The sequence below is a fragment of the Silurus meridionalis genome, chromosome 14 (assembly GCF_014805685.1).
Source record: "Silurus meridionalis isolate SWU-2019-XX chromosome 14, ASM1480568v1, whole genome shotgun sequence".
In the NCBI taxonomy this organism is placed as follows: Eukaryota; Metazoa; Chordata; class Actinopteri; order Siluriformes; family Siluridae; genus Silurus; species Silurus meridionalis.
Genome location: NC_060897.1, coordinates 11,541,345 through 11,558,878, shown reverse-complemented (window position 1 = coordinate 11,558,878; position 17,534 = coordinate 11,541,345). Strand labels below are relative to the sequence as shown.

At 37.3% G+C, this 17,534-nt stretch overlaps 1 protein-coding gene and 1 long non-coding RNA gene across 2 annotated transcripts in view; both read left to right on the top strand.

Annotated features, from left to right (window-relative positions):
- LOC124396633 overlaps positions 1-17,534 on the top strand; it is a 52,469-nt gene that overhangs the window by 27,542 nt on the left and 7,393 nt on the right. Inside the window, exon 2 of the long non-coding RNA XR_006927815.1 lies at positions 8,498-8,556. This is a non-coding gene — a long non-coding RNA (uncharacterized LOC124396633). The remainder of the gene's footprint in view (positions 1-8,497; positions 8,557-17,534) is intronic.
- On the top strand, positions 3,078-4,692 carry foxd7 (forkhead box D7). Its single transcript, XM_046865794.1, has one exon. It carries the CDS (start codon positions 3,425-3,427, stop codon positions 4,376-4,378), a length of 954 nt encoding a protein of 317 aa, XP_046721750.1. The 5' UTR covers positions 3,078-3,424; the 3' UTR covers positions 4,379-4,692.

The window sequence follows — 17,534 nt, the reverse complement described above, 5'->3', positions numbered from 1 at the left end:
TTCTAAATAATGAACAGTTCAGAGAATGCATGGCTATAATGTATTATATCATATTATTTCTATCATTTCTTTTTAGTGTCTGTTTATTTTGTATTCAATAGATCCAATATTGATCCAATCGATTTTTATGAAAAACAAAAAGTAAAAGTTCTTTTTCAGGACGCTCGTCATGCCTTTTTCTATTAAAAAAAAACATTGACACGCCCACTGCTGTATCCTTATTTGCCCCATTTTGCCTCACTTCACCTTGCTAATATATTTTATTACCGATAAAAACGAATCACTGAATACGATGGAAGAGTTACGAATTATAATTTATCACACGCTTCTTACACCAAAAATCTCTTTGCCTTCTTAGTTAGTATTTTTTTTTTTCGGACCAGTTAAGGAGGTAGAAATGCTTTATAGTATTTATTATTTTTTTTAAAGAAAAATAAAAGAAAAATCTATTAAATGATCAAAGGAAATGCATGCCTATTAATTTCTGATTCAAATCATCATTCTAATTATGATTATTATATCTGTCCGAATGGGATTTTTGTTTTGGTTTTCGATGCATGTTTATTTTAAGGTTCCAAGCTGTAAAGATATAGAGATCGGGACAAGCAGATTTTTCAGTGTTTCCTGGCCAGGGTTCGTTCATATGCCTCCACAAAACAGCCAGAGAAATGGGCTTTTTTGTTGTTGCATGCTACAGGGTGGTGTTGTTGGAAAGATTTATAGTTCCCATATTGCACAAGTGTGCGGATGGTCTGTATGAGTTAACATGCTGCAGTTTGTCTCTACTGTTCATTCGGCTCAGTTAGTAATACTGCAGGAAGTATTCATGTCCGGCATGAGAATAAGCATCGAGGCCACAAATCACTGGACGTGATGGACAACATACACACAGAATGCCACAAAAATTATATATTTAGGAAGGTCGAGTGTCTTGTAAAATGTTGTGGCTTGAAGGATGCATTAAAAAAAGCCCCAGTAAGACAGCTGAGAGAAGAAGTCAGAAATAATAAAATAGCACACTTCTAAAAAAAAAAAAAAAAAAAAAAAGAATTATATGTGCGTTTGCATCATTTTTTGTAATTTCTTTTAGATTTTGTGTTGCCATAAAAATTGTACATTGTAATATGTATAATATACTAACCTACTATATTACTCTGTATAATGCTTCCCGGTGACACTTATTATTATTGTTGTTGTTAGTTAGTTAGTTATTTAGTTATATTTTTTATAAAAAAAAAAAAAAGTTTCTAATTTAATGCTTCCACTCATTATAAATGTTATTAACAAACGTATTGTTTTCATTTCAGTAAATGGTTGAAGGGACATCAAAATCTGTATATAAGCTTTTCGAGTTTATTTGGTATATTTGATCCCTAATTATACTGAATGTAGCATCTGATAAAATCCGACTTAATTGCAGCTCGGGTTTGAATGTATTTGAGTTGTAATGATTTCACTCCGATCACTGCAAATCTGCCTGTATTCATTCTCGAGTACATTATTTTGTGTCGTGTTAAATAAGTAGGATTCCCAGCTGAAGGACTAAACATTAATATCTCCTTCTTGCCTGCAACAGATAGAAATGTAGCTCTGTATGTGTTCTGTGTATTTTCCGTCTCTGGCGGTGATTGAAACCAAACCTCGCGCGCATTTCCGCCGCGTCGGACCTGTTTCTAATATCAGCACATGCGTGATAGATTTGGGAAAATCCAGTGCAGCTTTTTTTTGCAATATTGCAGCCCACCCGGGCCAATGTCCGGGACCGATAACGATTACGAGCAGGAAATGTGAGCATCCCAAACAAAAGAGGGGGGAAAACTTAGCAGAATTAAACACAACCAAGCAGAGGCCTTTTCAATTGGTAACACACACACACACACACACACACACACACACACACACACACACACACACTCCGGCTGGTTTTTATCGCCGAAATGATCTTTTCTCTTTCATCCCACCTGCCGACGGGATTAGTCTACATGATGGACTTGTTTTTTTTTTTTTTGCCGAGTCATCAAATTCTGTATTAAGAGAGTGAGAAAGAAATAGGGAAAAAAAACCATGGGATCAGGTGAAAACTCTCCAGAGTTACCTCACTGTAAATGATCTTTATTGCGCATTAAATTGGTTATATCAATGCCAGATTTTATGAAAAAAAAATGTATACTGTGAACATATGATAACACTTTTGATGCTTCCAGGCTTGTTTCTTTCTTACTTTCTTGCTTCTTTTTTTTTTGTTCTTTTTGTTCTTATTATTTTAATAATAATTATAATTATAATAGTAATAACAAAGCCTAAATAATTATTAACACTCATTAAATTCGGCTAAATACCAACACAGTTGAACTCATCATGTGTCCTTTAAATCAGATCGATTTGCCTCCAGTTTTCCAGTTTTCAGGAGTCCTGGAGGTTCACGTCATTGAGAGTCTTTACAAAGAACAGATAATCAGTCAGTTTGCAGTGTTTGAACCAGTTCAATATGGTGTTGAAGATAATAAAAAAATCTGTATGGATGAATTATAGGCAAAAAAAAAAGCAAAGCAAAAAAAAACAAAACAAAAAAACACATTATACCACGCGTATATTTTTATATATTGTTATATTATATTGTTATTCTTGTCTTTGCTATTTATTAATACATTTGTAATAGTCTATTTTTTGACATTGCATGTGTTATAAACCTGCGTAAAGGCTATTACAGCTACGTGATGTGTTCTTAAATGGAAACAAGTCAATATTACGGTAAAACCGAGTGGTCATTTAAAAAAAAAGAAGAAGCTTAATACCGAATAAATTCATGACTGTAATTTATTTAAATGCGATCATATTTATTAAGATTATTACGCACGCATATTCGCAAGTTGTTCCGCACAATTATATTATATAATAACTTTAAAAGGCTTGCATTGCATCTGAGTATTTCTCTCTGGTGTTATAATATAATGAAAGGTTTGATCTTACAGCACAATGTGCGCTACACAGTTTATTCCTTGCGGTATGTTTATGGTTATGATTTTGTAAAGACTGTCGAGGTTGTTGAGGATTGTTGTGCTTCCGCTCCGCTGAAGTTGATCTCCTTTGCCCACACTTTATCATGACATCATGGTCACCTGATCTGAGCGCAGAGGAAATCCTGCTGCTTTGGAGAGGATGCTGGACACTGCAGAGGAACGTAGAGGAACGTAGCTCGTAGCGTCACCAGCTTTTTTTCCCTCTTCTGGCTCCAATGTTGTGGAACAGCTTTGTTTTGAAGTGGATCTGCAAGTTTCTGTAAAACTTTTTGTGCCCAGTCTGATCAGTACTCATCAATCTGAGGTATTATATTGGTTTCTATTTGGTGAGCAAAGTTTCGATTCAGAACTTCTCCCACCTCGTGAGGCAGGTGAAATCGGACCACATTTGTGGATTTGCGACTATGACTTTGGATACGGATTTAATGGACGACCTGGTTATCGACGTGGTAGGAGAAGGGAGCAAGGATTCGGCAGAAGAGAGCTGCTCCACCTCACCTCCAGCTGTATCCGAGGCTGAATTCAACTCCGAGTCTCTCTCTTCCAGACATTATGAAAGCGATGGGAAAGACATTGCGTCTTCCAGATGCCTTCCAGCTGCAGGCAAAGGCGCCTCAGTAAAGCCACCGTATTCATACATCGCCCTGATCACGATGGCCATCCTGCAGAGCCCGAAGAAGCGTCTCACCCTCAGCGAGATCTGCGACTTCATCAGCCACCGCTTCGCTTACTATCGCGAGAAGTTCCCGGCGTGGCAGAACTCCATTCGCCACAACCTGTCGCTCAATGACTGTTTCGTGAAGATGCCGCGGGAGCCGGGCAACCCGGGCAAGGGCAACTACTGGACCCTGGACCCAAACTCGGCGGACATGTTCGAGAATGGCAGCTTCCTGCGGCGGAGGAAACGCTTCAAGCGGCAGCATTTCCGATTCGGTTTGTTGAAGGATCACACGTTAGAGCCGTCCGCTTTTCCCAACCTGTCGTACGGCGCGTACGGCCTTGGAGCGTCCTGTGTGCCTTTACCAAGCATGGACGTCTATCCGTTTGGATTCCGCCATGCCGGTCAGGCGACCTGCGTCCCAGGCGCTCCACCGGGTACCGTCCTTCCGGCGCTGTCGACCTTCTTCTCGCGGAGTTCAATACATAAAGCTTTCCCTCCATCCCAGACGCTCAGTGTGGAGTCTTTAAGCTCAGCCCCGCTTCCCCACAGTTCCCCGTATGCGCCCTCAGCTCTTCTCCATCCCATCGCCTTTCCTCCGTTTCTCAGCCTGCAGTATGAGTATCAGAAACTGCAGAACCTGACAGGCAGCTCAGAGGCGCTCAATAAACACGCGTACATGAGCAGTGTAGTTGATTAGCAGCGTTTGGTTTCATTATTCTATTTCTCTCAGGAAATTTTGGCATGTTGATGTGCTTACAGAGGGAGAAATCCGAATATCTCTGGTGGCATTTCATGGAGATTGAACTTTGGACATTTATTCCCTTTTGAATTAATTGGATTTTATTTTGTTGTTGTTGTTGAAGAAAGACTCGTTTTGCTTGAAATATTTTCTTATATTCATTTCATACTACAAAACTGCGAATTAAAAAAAATATTTAACTGACGAATTTCCTCTTGGCTTTTTGGGAATTTCTTTTTAACCATTTGTTTAAAAGAATCATGATTTTTTTGTTTATGACAAACTTTTTATGCCTCATTTAATTATATTTTAAACTGAAGCATAAAATAAAATATTTTGTCAGAAATTTGGCGTTTTATTAATTAAGTTTATCTCTCTGACTAGCTGTACTGATTTACTGATTTTTTTTTTTTTTACTTTTTTCCCTCTTATTCTGAATTATCTTTAAACACGCGTTACACTGCGCTTGACTCATTTTCATTAGCTCTGTGAACTAAACGCTTAATAATAATAATAATAATAATAATAATAATAATAATAATAATAATAATAAACAAGTTTCATTTACAAAATGAAAAAAAAAATAATTAGTTTCATCCGAATTGAGAAAGGCAACGCAGGAAAAACTCCCCGTTTGATATTTTGTGGGATCCATCAAACTCAATTAAAATGAGTACGACATATATCACACGTGAACACAATGCGAACAGACTGATGATTTTTGTTTATTTCTTTGCAGAAACGCAATAGACACTTATACCAATGTGAAATCTAGTTTATTAGACACTGGAGTCTATGTGTTTATATATGTGAGTGTGATCCGTGGACTCTTGGAAATGGCCCTCTATGAACGGTCTTTAAAAATATACAATATGACACGTATCACACATAACCAGGACCATATTTTTCGCAAAGCGCACATTATGAATAATCATTTCAAGCCCCGGCGGAACTTTGTGTGTGTGTGTGTGTGTGTGTGTGTGTGTGTGTGTGTGTGTGTGTGTGTGCGTGCGCAGCTGGACGCCCAGAACACACTTTAAGAGTTTAAAATCACTTGATTGTCTCGTGTTAGGCCTCCGGCACACATGCAGAGTCTGAAGCACCTAATCTGCATTAAAGCAAAGAGTTTAAAGGGCAAGAAAAATGGGAGGGAGGATAATAATAATATAATAACACTGATGATAATAATAATAATAATGAACGCATGCTTTTTTGAATTGTTATTTTTGCTGATTAGTAAATAAAAGGCAACCGAAAAGCGTTTATTTTACTGATTACGACTGATGTGTGCATTTTTCATAGGAATTTTTTTAAGTTTCACAAAAGAGACGACTGTGTTTGTTTTATTTGACTTTATGCGGAATGTTTGTAACGTTTTTTTTATTATTATTAGTTTTACAATTTATTTTTGATCGGCACAATATTATCAGACAACTTTATTAGATCTATCTATCTATCTATCTATCTATCTATCTATCTATCTCTCTCTCTCTCTCTCTCTCTCTCTCTCTCTCTCTCTCATCGAGTTTTTAAAACCTTTTTAACCCCTGCTTGATTGATTATATGGACAACGCGCGCTGGCAACCACAGCTTTCTCGAGTCAAATAAATATTAAAAACTGATACGAAACAACAGGAAATTCGGCTGAATAATATTGAGACTATTAATTTTTTTTTCAGAAAACAAATGCCTTTTACGCATTTTTCCTGCGTTGCCTTTCTCTATGTCGGTGAAACTTTTCAATATCGAGATCAGTGAAATGTGAATGTGATACTCAGACTTACTTAAGTAATCTTAACTACACTTAGTAAACAAAGCAAAAGAATAATGTATAAAGTAAACTATATTTGCCTGTGAATATATTGAACAGCTTTCAGACAAAATTTGGGATACAAATGCAGGGTGCAGGGATAATTCCTTAGGTTTCAATTTTAAGCACTATATATATATATATAAATGCAATCTCTTTATTCTTGATTATTTTACAAATAATGATATAAAAGCTCAAAAACTTCATCTTGATGGTAACAGTAATTGCACTTCTTCAGAGTTTCTGGAATCTGGTATGCCTCAACTTGGAAACTCATCGAAACTCATCCTTATTTTCTATTTGATAAACTTTTCAGCTGATTAATCATGATTTGCCTACATTTCTGCATGAGGTTTAATTCTTAAAAAATAAGCAAAGACAAAGTCAGCCAGTCAGAGAGAGTCAGTAAAGCAGTTTTTTTAGATAGTCAAAGACTTTGGTTATGGAGGTTACGGAGAAGCAAAACTTTTGCACCTGACAAAATAAAAGAAGTATTACAGCAGAAAAGAGAATGGAGTGATCTGCTGGAAGGTTGCAGCTGTCTTTGGATCACACACAGCTTTTCACTCCTACTGCATGGAATAGTAATGGAAAGATTTCTCTGTCATTTGCTCGGAATGACTCCCTGTATTTAACCTGGTCTCAACAGAATAATAAAATCCAGGCTATCTCTGACCTCTAAAACCACTCCGCTCTACGCGCTGCCTTATATGAACTTCACATCTCCACCATCAAAGCTCTCAAGTAACTCATATGCACACTCTCAAATGATGTGTAAAGGAATGTCTAGGAAGACCCATAACTCCACAGGAAATCAGTCAATTCTTGTAAAAAAGGCAGTTATCATAATAAGGCCAAAATATGTAGTCTCAAATTGAATATGTCATCCCTTAAAACCCCACTGTATGCTCAATCAAAGTCACATTAGGCATGTTAATGACGTTATGAATATGATGTATAGCTATTTGTGTGACACCTTAACAGCGGGGTTGCCAGTAAAAACGCTGCACATCTCTTTGTGGTTCCCCATGGTTTATCAGCTATGACTTATCATAACTCATATCTTCGCTCTGATGCAGGCCGGCCAGGTTTGGGTTTCAAAGTCCATACATGCCTGACTTGAAGAAGTGACCACTCGTTCCTGTTTGGTGATGCCAAGCTAAACAGTTAAAGTAAAGTATCCCTCAGACACTGTGGTGAATCTCCTCCTCCAGACAACAGCCTAAATCAAAGAGCTGAGAGAGAGAGAGAGAGAGAGAGAGAGAGAGAGAGAGGAGGTGCTCCATGGGATGTTGTACTCCTGCCATGGTTGCTTGCTGAAAGGACAAACTCTGCACCACAGGATGTTTTTGTGTGTTTGAGTTGGAACTGTTTGAGTCATAGACGACATAAACAGAGTAATTCAGAAGCTTAAGGCCCAGTAATATGCATTTAATGATTAAGCTCCAGTAATATGCATTCTTATTTGGCTGCTCAGTTTGTCACAGCCATGCATTTTTGTAATATGAAACAGATGTTATAACTAATTTATTGTGCATATAGTTAATTATAATCGGTTGAGGAATAATGATTACAAAAACATGTTTCGAAGAAATGTCATATGTGTACCTTCATGCGTAAATAATTGTATTTGGGTTTTATTTTCCTATAAATGTAAAATATGTTATTTTTTTTCCACAACTAATCACAAAATGTCACGTGTTTAATTTCACAGTATATATATATATATATATATATATATATATATATATATATATATATATATATATATATATATATATATCAAATGTGACATGTATGTGATGTTCTACAAGGATAGGATTAAAGTATAATTTTTATACATCTATTATGTTAAAAAAAATAGTAATGTGAAGGAATCTTTGAAAATAGTGAAAGCAGGGGTGATTGAAGAGCGATGAGGGAGGATGGTGTCATCACTTCAGCAGCTGCCAATAGGGCACAAAACATCAAAAGCGCATAACTCTCGCCCAGCTCTTTAATTACTAACTTAGACACACTAGCACATACACACTCACACTGTGTTCATATTCCCAGTTTATCCAGTCTCTAAATATGTATTTCTGGCACAAAGTCTAATGGCTAGCTTTCATACACACTACACATGGAGTTGACTTTTGCTTTTTCTGGCAGTTATCTCTGTCTTTTCTCTTTCCCAGTTCCAACTGAACTCTGTTCAATTATAAATCAACACTGTTACTTTTATCTTTATTTTCATTGCTAATTTCATTGCTTTTTTTTTATGCCAGCACCAGTAAAGACAAGATGACTCCATTCCACCTATGGTGTTTAGTACCTCAATTTATAGGTATGTACCCGACATGTATGGATGTTAAAACTGATTTAACATTTAAGTGTACATTCATATGTGTGTCTATTACAGAAAAAAACACGTATTGCATGTGCATAATATGTGAACACACTAGAAAATTAGTGTAAGTGCTTTTCAGCATGCTCTTTTCTGTTCACTTTTTTCCAATACTGAGTAAGACCCCTCTTTTTTGCTCTGAAAACAGCCTCAGTTATTCATGGAATGGATTCCACAAGATGTTGGAAAAATTCCTTCTAGATTCTGGTAAATGTTTACCTGACTATCACATAATCACGAAAAAAATAACTGTCAGCTGCTTATCCAGGTGACACATTCTGACAAATTTGATTTCATCAGACCAGGTGTTTTTCCTCTCATTATTTAGACGTCCGGTTGTGTAGTAGGTCTGTGCATGTGAGACTGTAATATCAGATTCATCAGATTCAATCAGTTGTTATAGCCTAACGAGTGGGACATAATATTAGTCAACCATCCACCATCTGTTTTAAATTTAAACTTGGAAATAAACTGAAAGGTTTAGTTGTTAAAATAAATACAGCCAATGTTTAATCAGAATGAAAAAATAAAAAAATAAAAAAATAATAAAACATCTTATATATGTATACTCCTGGTCTTTGTTTAAATGTAATACATTTTGTGATATTGACCATGTTAACAGCTTTGCATCTAAGCTGTGTGTATAAGCTGTGCATATAAGCTTCTATGTAATCATATCTTCAGATGACACTAATTTATTTGATCTAAAATTTATCATACGGTTCTACACAAACTTGTGGAATCCATAGGAGTTTGAGTGCACAATGCCATTAAAGCAAAAGGGAAGGAATTAATGATAAATAAATTAAATCACAAGGAAAGATAGATGAGTGGAGAAAAGCCAAAGCTGTAAAAAATCAAGATGTAAGCTGGGTTGAACGACAGCAGCAGACACAGGACCTGTGATCAGCATATAGTTCAGAGGTTCAATTACACTAAAATACTTAAACATTTTCTATCCACATGTGTGTGTGTGTGTGTGTGTGTGTGTGTGTGTGTGTGTGTGTGTGTGTGTGTGTGTGAAACGGGGATCACCCACATCCCTTATTACCACTTGCAGCCCTCAATCTTCCACAAAGCCGTGTGTGCCAGCACATGACAATGACATACAGCAGGAAAGCCACCCAGAAGGAACATGAGCTCACACCTCAGTTACAGTTGCCGCCAACAGCTACAGGAGAGGAATAAATAAATAAATAAATAAATAGAGCAGTCACAGCAATCAACATTACAGAAGGGTCTAAGATAAGGAAAGAACAATTGTGCCTAAGATTACGCCTATTAAGAAAATTTTTTGTTTGCTTTTCCAGAACAGCCCATTTTCTTGTTCTATTTAGTCAGTCATTGCAAGGGAGTTGAATTGACTTCTGGTGCAGAGAAAGGCCCCAATTTCTGCCACCTGTTCCCAGCCTCCCGGAGGAGAGAGGCCTAGCAAACATCAAAATATACCTCCTTTGTTCCATTTGGGTTTAATTCCAATCCAATCAGCCTCATTATAACATCTGCGAGACCAAAAAGGCAAGCTGTATTTTACAGCATGTCCGGATATGATGTATTCCAAAGAGTGGAGTGTGGTTCTGAACCCCCCCAACCTTGCCCCTCCACAATCTTGGCCCCAACAAAGTCTCCCCCCAACCTCTATGGTACCCTGCTGCTCTCTTGCAGATGGTGCCCTGATGCCCATGCTGTTGCTCCCTCGCGTTCCTTCTTATTTTTAATAATTGACAAAAGAAGTTTTAAAAGTCAAGATATTTTTCTGAGCTAATGCAGATAAACTTTCAATGCATATCTGAAACAAAATAAAAAACAAAATAAAATTTCAAAAAGCTTGTTTCCTGACTAATTTTTTAACAATTTAATCAAAGTGACAAAAACAGATGACGTGACCCATAGCAGCCCCCCTCCCTTTACCTCAGGCCCAGGCCATGTCAACCCTAAATGAGTTCCATTAAACAAGTCCTGTCATGACTAAAAACCGGCTGTCATTTGATCAGAAAGCAAACAGGAACCGTAATTAACAAAAAGGCAGGAAGGTGTCATAGCTAGGTCATTGTGTCCTGGTCTTTGATTAGAGCTACGGTATGCTTAATGGGTCTAGCTTGGTTACACTGACATGCCTATAGTCATGCTACCTCTAACAGATCTTGGGATAAGATGAAGTGCTTTTTCTCATCTATTGGGCATTGCCATGATAATGGGCTGGGGCTTGAAGCAGCAATAGTAAAAAAATGCAACAGAGAACAAGATTGTTAATTTTTCCTGCTTTAAATAACCCAATACACTGGTATGATTTTTCCTATCTACATTTTCCTGCACATTTGCAATGGTGAATAAAAATTTGGAACTACATTTTTAAAGGGCATTGGAAAGAACACCAGAGAGGAAAAAATCATGAGCTGGACTCGATTGGCATACATCACAGCCAACCTTCAGTCTTTGCAGCAAAAAAAAAAAATTATCCTATTTAATTCTTTCTGCTGCTTAATCCAATAGACCAACCTCAAATAGTGCTGGCCCACATCTCAGTTCAGTCATGACCTCAAATCTGCTCAATAAAATGCTTGCCACCCATTCAGCTGTGATATTAATATGCCAGCCTTTCTTTGGTTCTCTATGCGGTGGGCCTATCAATGAGGGGGGGAGGGATAAAGGCCCATTTGGGAGAACATAAACACTACAGTGCCTGTGCCTAGCCATGGTATGGCTGAGCCGCGAAGAGCCAAAACCTTCCCTGTCTTTAAATGCATTGATTACTGTGTGGATCAGTGAGTGTTTGTAGCACCACCCTGCCACCCAAACCGACGGCAGGCGAACATGCTCGTCATCTCACTGCTGCCTGCCTTGGTGGTCTCTAGTGCAAGCTATATTTTTCCCTCATCTTTCTCTTTCCCATTTCTTTCTTTTTTTTTATAGCAAACAGAAAATTGTTCCTAATTCGCTGCTGCTAGAGGGGGGTAATTTGCGGCTTTTGGCAGAGCATTGTAAGCCCCAAATTTGAAAAAGCTGTTGTGGGGAAGTTGTTTTTTATGGGTGTGCACCATGGGTTTCGACAGCAGGACAGACAAAATCCAATCACTTTAATGCATCAAGGGGAAAAAATACAATTAAGGAGAGGAAGCACTTGAATATCAACAGTAGAGATGATGAAATACTTGTCTAACACAGTTAACTCTGATGTTCTGCATGCAGCTCCAGAACACAGGTTCTATAGCAATCCTTTATCTGCTATCTCTTAAAATGTATTTGAGTTGAAAGAAAATTTGAAACTGACCAGACAGAATTGCTGGCTAAATTGATTCTAGCTTAGGTAGAGTGTAAATAGAGAACAGAGTGCAAAAGAGATTTGGACAAACAAATGTTAACAGACTACAGACAAACCTAATGTAATCACAAATCTGTCTGTTTTGAAAGTTACACGAAAGCTATACGATTTGTAACATTCTGTATTTTCTTTCTCTAGCTGATCCCTAGATTTTATTTCTGTATCTCTTCTCTATTTTTTACAATCTATTTTTCTATCAATGTAATTCCCATGTATCACTCGATTTCCTTCCCATGCATTAATCTTTTTTCTCCTTGCTCAGGATATTGCTGAAGTGTTTTGGTTTCTCTAACTGCAGCGTGGTTTTTCGCTTCCATGATGCTGCGTCAGTACCTCGGGTGTTTAAACACTTAAGGAAGGTTTAAGGATCGGTAATACATTAAGTTCGCATCACCCGAGGGCAATGTAAAAACTACCCTCAGAGTGAAATGAAGTCAATAAATAAAATGAGGCCTTGTCAGATGTCTGGAACAGCTTTAGAGGATGTGAACAACAGGGAAAGCCACTGTGTTGAAATTAGCACAACTTAGCTGGGAGGGTGTCTGCTGCAGGACTCGGAGACATTCGAGCAGTTGTTATGTGCCAGTAACTAATGACAGTAGGGTGTGCTGCAGCTAGAGCCAAAAGTAGCAGAGTGTTTGAGTTTTAATAAGCCATTTCGCTGAATGACACAATACAGTTGCTATTTGAAATGGGAACACCATCACAGATTGTGTTGGTCTCTGTGCCCACTTCCACTGGTGGTCTCCAAGTGTGCTGGAGCTTATGAGGAATGGAAAACAGCTATTGAGTCATAAATTAGGAAATGAAAACTATTGCCAGTGTATTAACTGCACAATCATTCAAGCGCATGAATACATTTTCCATACATTTTGCTTGCACCACTGATAAGAAACTCTTTGTTGTATGTTATAGCCCTTCAAACATCTGCTGTAGGATAACAACTATACAGTAAAGCTAGAGCGCTATCAAATTTAGACCCCTGGGCCAAAGTGGCCCTCAGATAAACCCACAACACAAACAGTGACACCGCTTTAGTCAGTCTCTTTTATGGACACAGCAGTGTTGCGCTAGGTGGGGGGCAGGTCTTGGCTAACTCCAAAGCTCTGGTGATTGATGGGACCCCTGGAGGACATTGCAGGTGTTGCACAGGCCAAACACTATCACATGCCAAGTCAAGCCAGTGTTGTTCTTCCCTCAATGAGATGGATGGAGATGAACATTCCGCAAGTTCACATGAAAGCGAGCAAGCTAAAGGCTGTGCATATCGGCCGTAACACTGGACCAGACTGCTAACCTGCCCAGCTGGAGAGATCTACACAGGGGTGAAAGTGCACCTCTTATCTGATTGTCAGTATCATCGAATAGGTCTAGAGGTCACCTGAAGGGGTGGACACCGGAGCAAGGTCAAATATGTGTAGAAAGTGGAAGAGTTAATATATCACTTTTTTCAGTGTTGTGAAAATAGTGTTCTAGGATCTAGGAATTTGGAGCTGAGGTATACATTTTACTCTGGAAATATGCTATATTTGCAGTTGCATTATCCTGTATTATTTGGCACCTTGATAAAAATTACTATTTTGTTTAACACAATGAACATTTACAGCAGTTTATAAACATAACCATCCTAATTTACAATTCTTTTGCTTGTTTGAAATTCACATCTAGTATGCTTACTTTGGACTACTGTACATCTTGCAATGCCCATTTCGTAAGTCTCAGGGAAACTGAACAAGTTGCTCGAAGTCACAAGAGGTATTAAAGTTTTCAACTCCTTCCAGGCTGTGTGTAGGTTACAGAGTAACCACTTCCTCCATATTTTAACTCTCCTGTTCCTTCTAGTACAATCCTCCCTTCTGCTCTTTATCTTTCTCTGTGACACTTAGTGAGCCCCAGCCTGCACCTGAACCATACTTTTCTTCTAATATAAGTGGGGGCCTGTCTCACAGCTCGACCTCCGGACCTCCATAAAGTGGCCTGCCTCGTGTTATCTCAGCATGCCTCATGACAAGTGTAAAGGGACTGCTCTGAGGGCATGCCAAGGTCTTGCTCGCTGTAAAAGTGAGAGCAGAACAGTGATAGGAAAATAAAGACTTCTGCACGTGGAAACACCTAAGGAGCATTTGATCCTGGTGGACGTGTGCTGTTCCAGGAGGACATGCTCAGTATATTTCCTCGCTCTGGTGCACTATGTTCTCGGTTAAGCTGCAATCCGAAGTTATAAACAATGAACACAGGCATGGTGCACACAAGGATGACAGGTGCCAAGACTTGGACTAAGGAAAAAAAACATGATGAAATATTAGTGAGTGTATGTGTGTGTGTGTGTGTGTGTGTTATAATATATTGGTGATGGATATGTAGGAAGACATTTATTTGAACGGTGTCAATTTATAATAATGTATACTATGAGGTAACTTAGTGAAAGCACAAAAAAATTCAGAATGCATGAAAATAGACGTTAGTTTATGTCAGAGGGATTTCTAGTTTTTGTTCAGTTTTCAAAAACGTAGCAAAGACAATTGGAGTCATGGCATCCCACTCAATTATTAAAAAAATAAATAAAAATAAATGGCAGTCCAGAATCGACAAAAAAAAACAACAGTTATTTCTTTAAATAGTAAAAATAAATTATTTTAGAAACAGTAAAAAGGAAATCTTTTAAAGGAGAAAAAAAATGAAAACAGTAAAAAAAAAAAAAAAGAAAAACTAAAACCAATTAATATTCGATGTGACCACCCAGTTCCCTCAGATACATTGTCATGCAGTTTTATTGGGAAATTGGTTGACTAGTTGATTGTTTCCAGCAACTTGGAGAACTTCAAACTAGCGCTTCTGCATAATTTGGTTCCCACATGCTTCTGACTTTGCAAGTAAAATCTCTCACAGCCTTGATGATGTCAACCTCACATTCACACTATGTCCATTTGTACTGAACCAATATTTCAGATGAAAAAAACATGTACATATTATTGTTGGTAATGCTTTACAATGAAACTGAGACTTTGTTTAATTGCCGATTTTAAATAACGTATTTATTCACCTGGGTGGGAATGGAAAAATGCAGGTAATGCTTAAAGAGACGTTGTGGAGCACGCCTGGTGAGTTCATATATACACAAAGCTGTAAAGAACAGAAATTTATGTGGCGAAGAGAGAAGAGCGAAAGTGAAGAAAGAGGGAGGTCAACTGCAAAAAGAGCGATGGAGAGTTTTACTGCTGAGGAAAAAGGGGGTTTAAGCTGCATGGAATGGGAGACAGCGAATGTTTGGACAGAAGAGGGGGAAAGCCACGCTAATTTATATTCCACTAATTTGAACCAGCACACCCCTTGCACCTGAGACGCATTCCACCAAGCTTAAACGTGGGAGGTTGAAGAAGAGAAGAAGGATCTCTGACTCTCTCTTAGTCTCTCATTCTATGTGTGCATATTTGCAATTATGTGTAAAGTGTGTTAGAGAGTACAAGTGTGTGTGTGTGTGTGTGTGTGTGTGTGTGTGTGTGTGTGTGTGTGTGTGTGTGATCTAAGACAGTGAGAGAAAGTAATAGTTATGTGTGTACATATGTCCCCATGTATGTGTGAGGTGTGAGCACGTGTGTAAAGGTCAGAGGAGAGTTAGGGTCACTGTCAATGCTGCCTTTGTTAATGTTTTTTAATGCCACACATGGAACGGGGTGTTAGGGACTTAGTCGTCGTGACAGTCCCACGTAATCGTCAGAGCAGGACCACCCTGTCTGTCACACAAACACAGCTACGCTTGTCAGTATGAAATGTAAAAACGTGTCATCGGCACTGCTGTCATGTTTCTAAAGCTAGGAGCAGATGGGCATCATGCTACAACTTGCCATAATTTAAACGATCAAGATTGCTCTCAGTGAAGTCATACAGCCTGAAATAATAATCAGTATGAGCCTATTACCCTAAATGGCAGCTACCCACCCATGATAATCTTTCTGGGGGATGTAATGTATACTGTTACAGTGATAATATATATATATAATAAAAAATTGCAAATACCAAATTAAATATAAGAAAATATTTTATGTCCAATAGATTGTTTTTGTTTAACATTATAAACAGTATAAACAAAATTAATAGTTTATTTGAAATATAACTACAGTAGACATTCAGAGGCCAGTTATCAGAATTTCACAAAGTGACAAAGAGTTTATGACTTTTTTGCTTGCAGGAGAGACAGAAAAACCTTATAGTTAGATACAACTTATAATTATAACTTATAATATACTGTAGGATACACTGTAAAATTCATTCAGTTGACAGTTGGACCTCTTAATATTATTATTACTTTTGTAAATATTGACCATTCAGTGCTTCATAAATACAAAATTACAAAATGTCTTTTTATTTTTATGACTTATAAATGCAATTAAAAGTATAATGCAAGTTCTATTCTAATACGAGTTTACATAAGAAGCATATATGTCTTATTTTATACAGTATGATTCAGAGAGTCTTTTGTTGCCTAAACTGGAAAAGTTTGTACATTTTGTCCAGTTCTGAATGTAGAGTAAATATAATAATAATAAAATTAGAGATGCTTATGCTTTTGGAGAGTAAATTATGACATTTGAGGGGTTTCTTTTATATATTTTTTCTAGTAAAGTCTGGTAAGAAGAAAAAGGTAAGGAGAAAAAAAATATAATATTTTAAAATAATATTTATTATGTTTGTAGATAGATTGTAGATATTTGTAGGTAAATAAAATAATGGTAATTTGTTCAGTCTTTCCATCTTTTCAAATGTCTGCTATTTTGTTCAGCATGTGTACGTAAGCAAGTTAAGTCATTTCATTTGTTAAAAATGTGAATTCCTGGATATTTTATTCTTTAAAGGTTAACGTCTAACTTAGGCATCAAATGAATTTGATCTAAGACAGAAACTTTGTTTCAGATTTTGTTCAGTGAAAGTACAGTTGTTATAAAATGGATTGAGGATTCAAACAGGGATTGTTAATGTATGTAGCGACATACCATACACTGATTTGATGCGATGTATGAATTTGGTGCTTGCTGAGTTAAATGTTTCTGATCATGTTAATTGTTAAAAACAGACAAAATGGGTGATATATTAATTGCATCGAATTGGTCATGTAATGTTTAATTAAATGTGTTTAAATAATAAGAACATGATAACACCATTCTGTTCTACCCAATGTCTTTTTTGGAAAGAGGTTGTTGTAACAGTGGATCAGTTTAAATAGTCTGTGTTTGATATTTACTGAGGAATGTCTCCATTTTTGAGTGCTGTGATTACAAATTCTAACCTAGTAAGCTTTGCTTATTATTTTTATAATCAAGCTGATTAATGATACATAACTGTAGTGAAACCTGAGCAGGGTCTCAAAATGGACTTGCCTTATTTGGTTACAGAATAAGTGTAGTGACATCAGAGCTCTTTATATGATTTGGCAATGTGCTTCTCTGGTCATCTGTTGTCAGGCATTAAAAAAAGAACGGGAAATTCTTCTCATAAAATATGTTGGGATATGGTGTCTGTTTTTTTGTTTGTTTTGTTTAAATAGGAAGACACTTCTTGGAAATAGGTGGACTGATGAGGAAATGTTGTCTAGAGACTG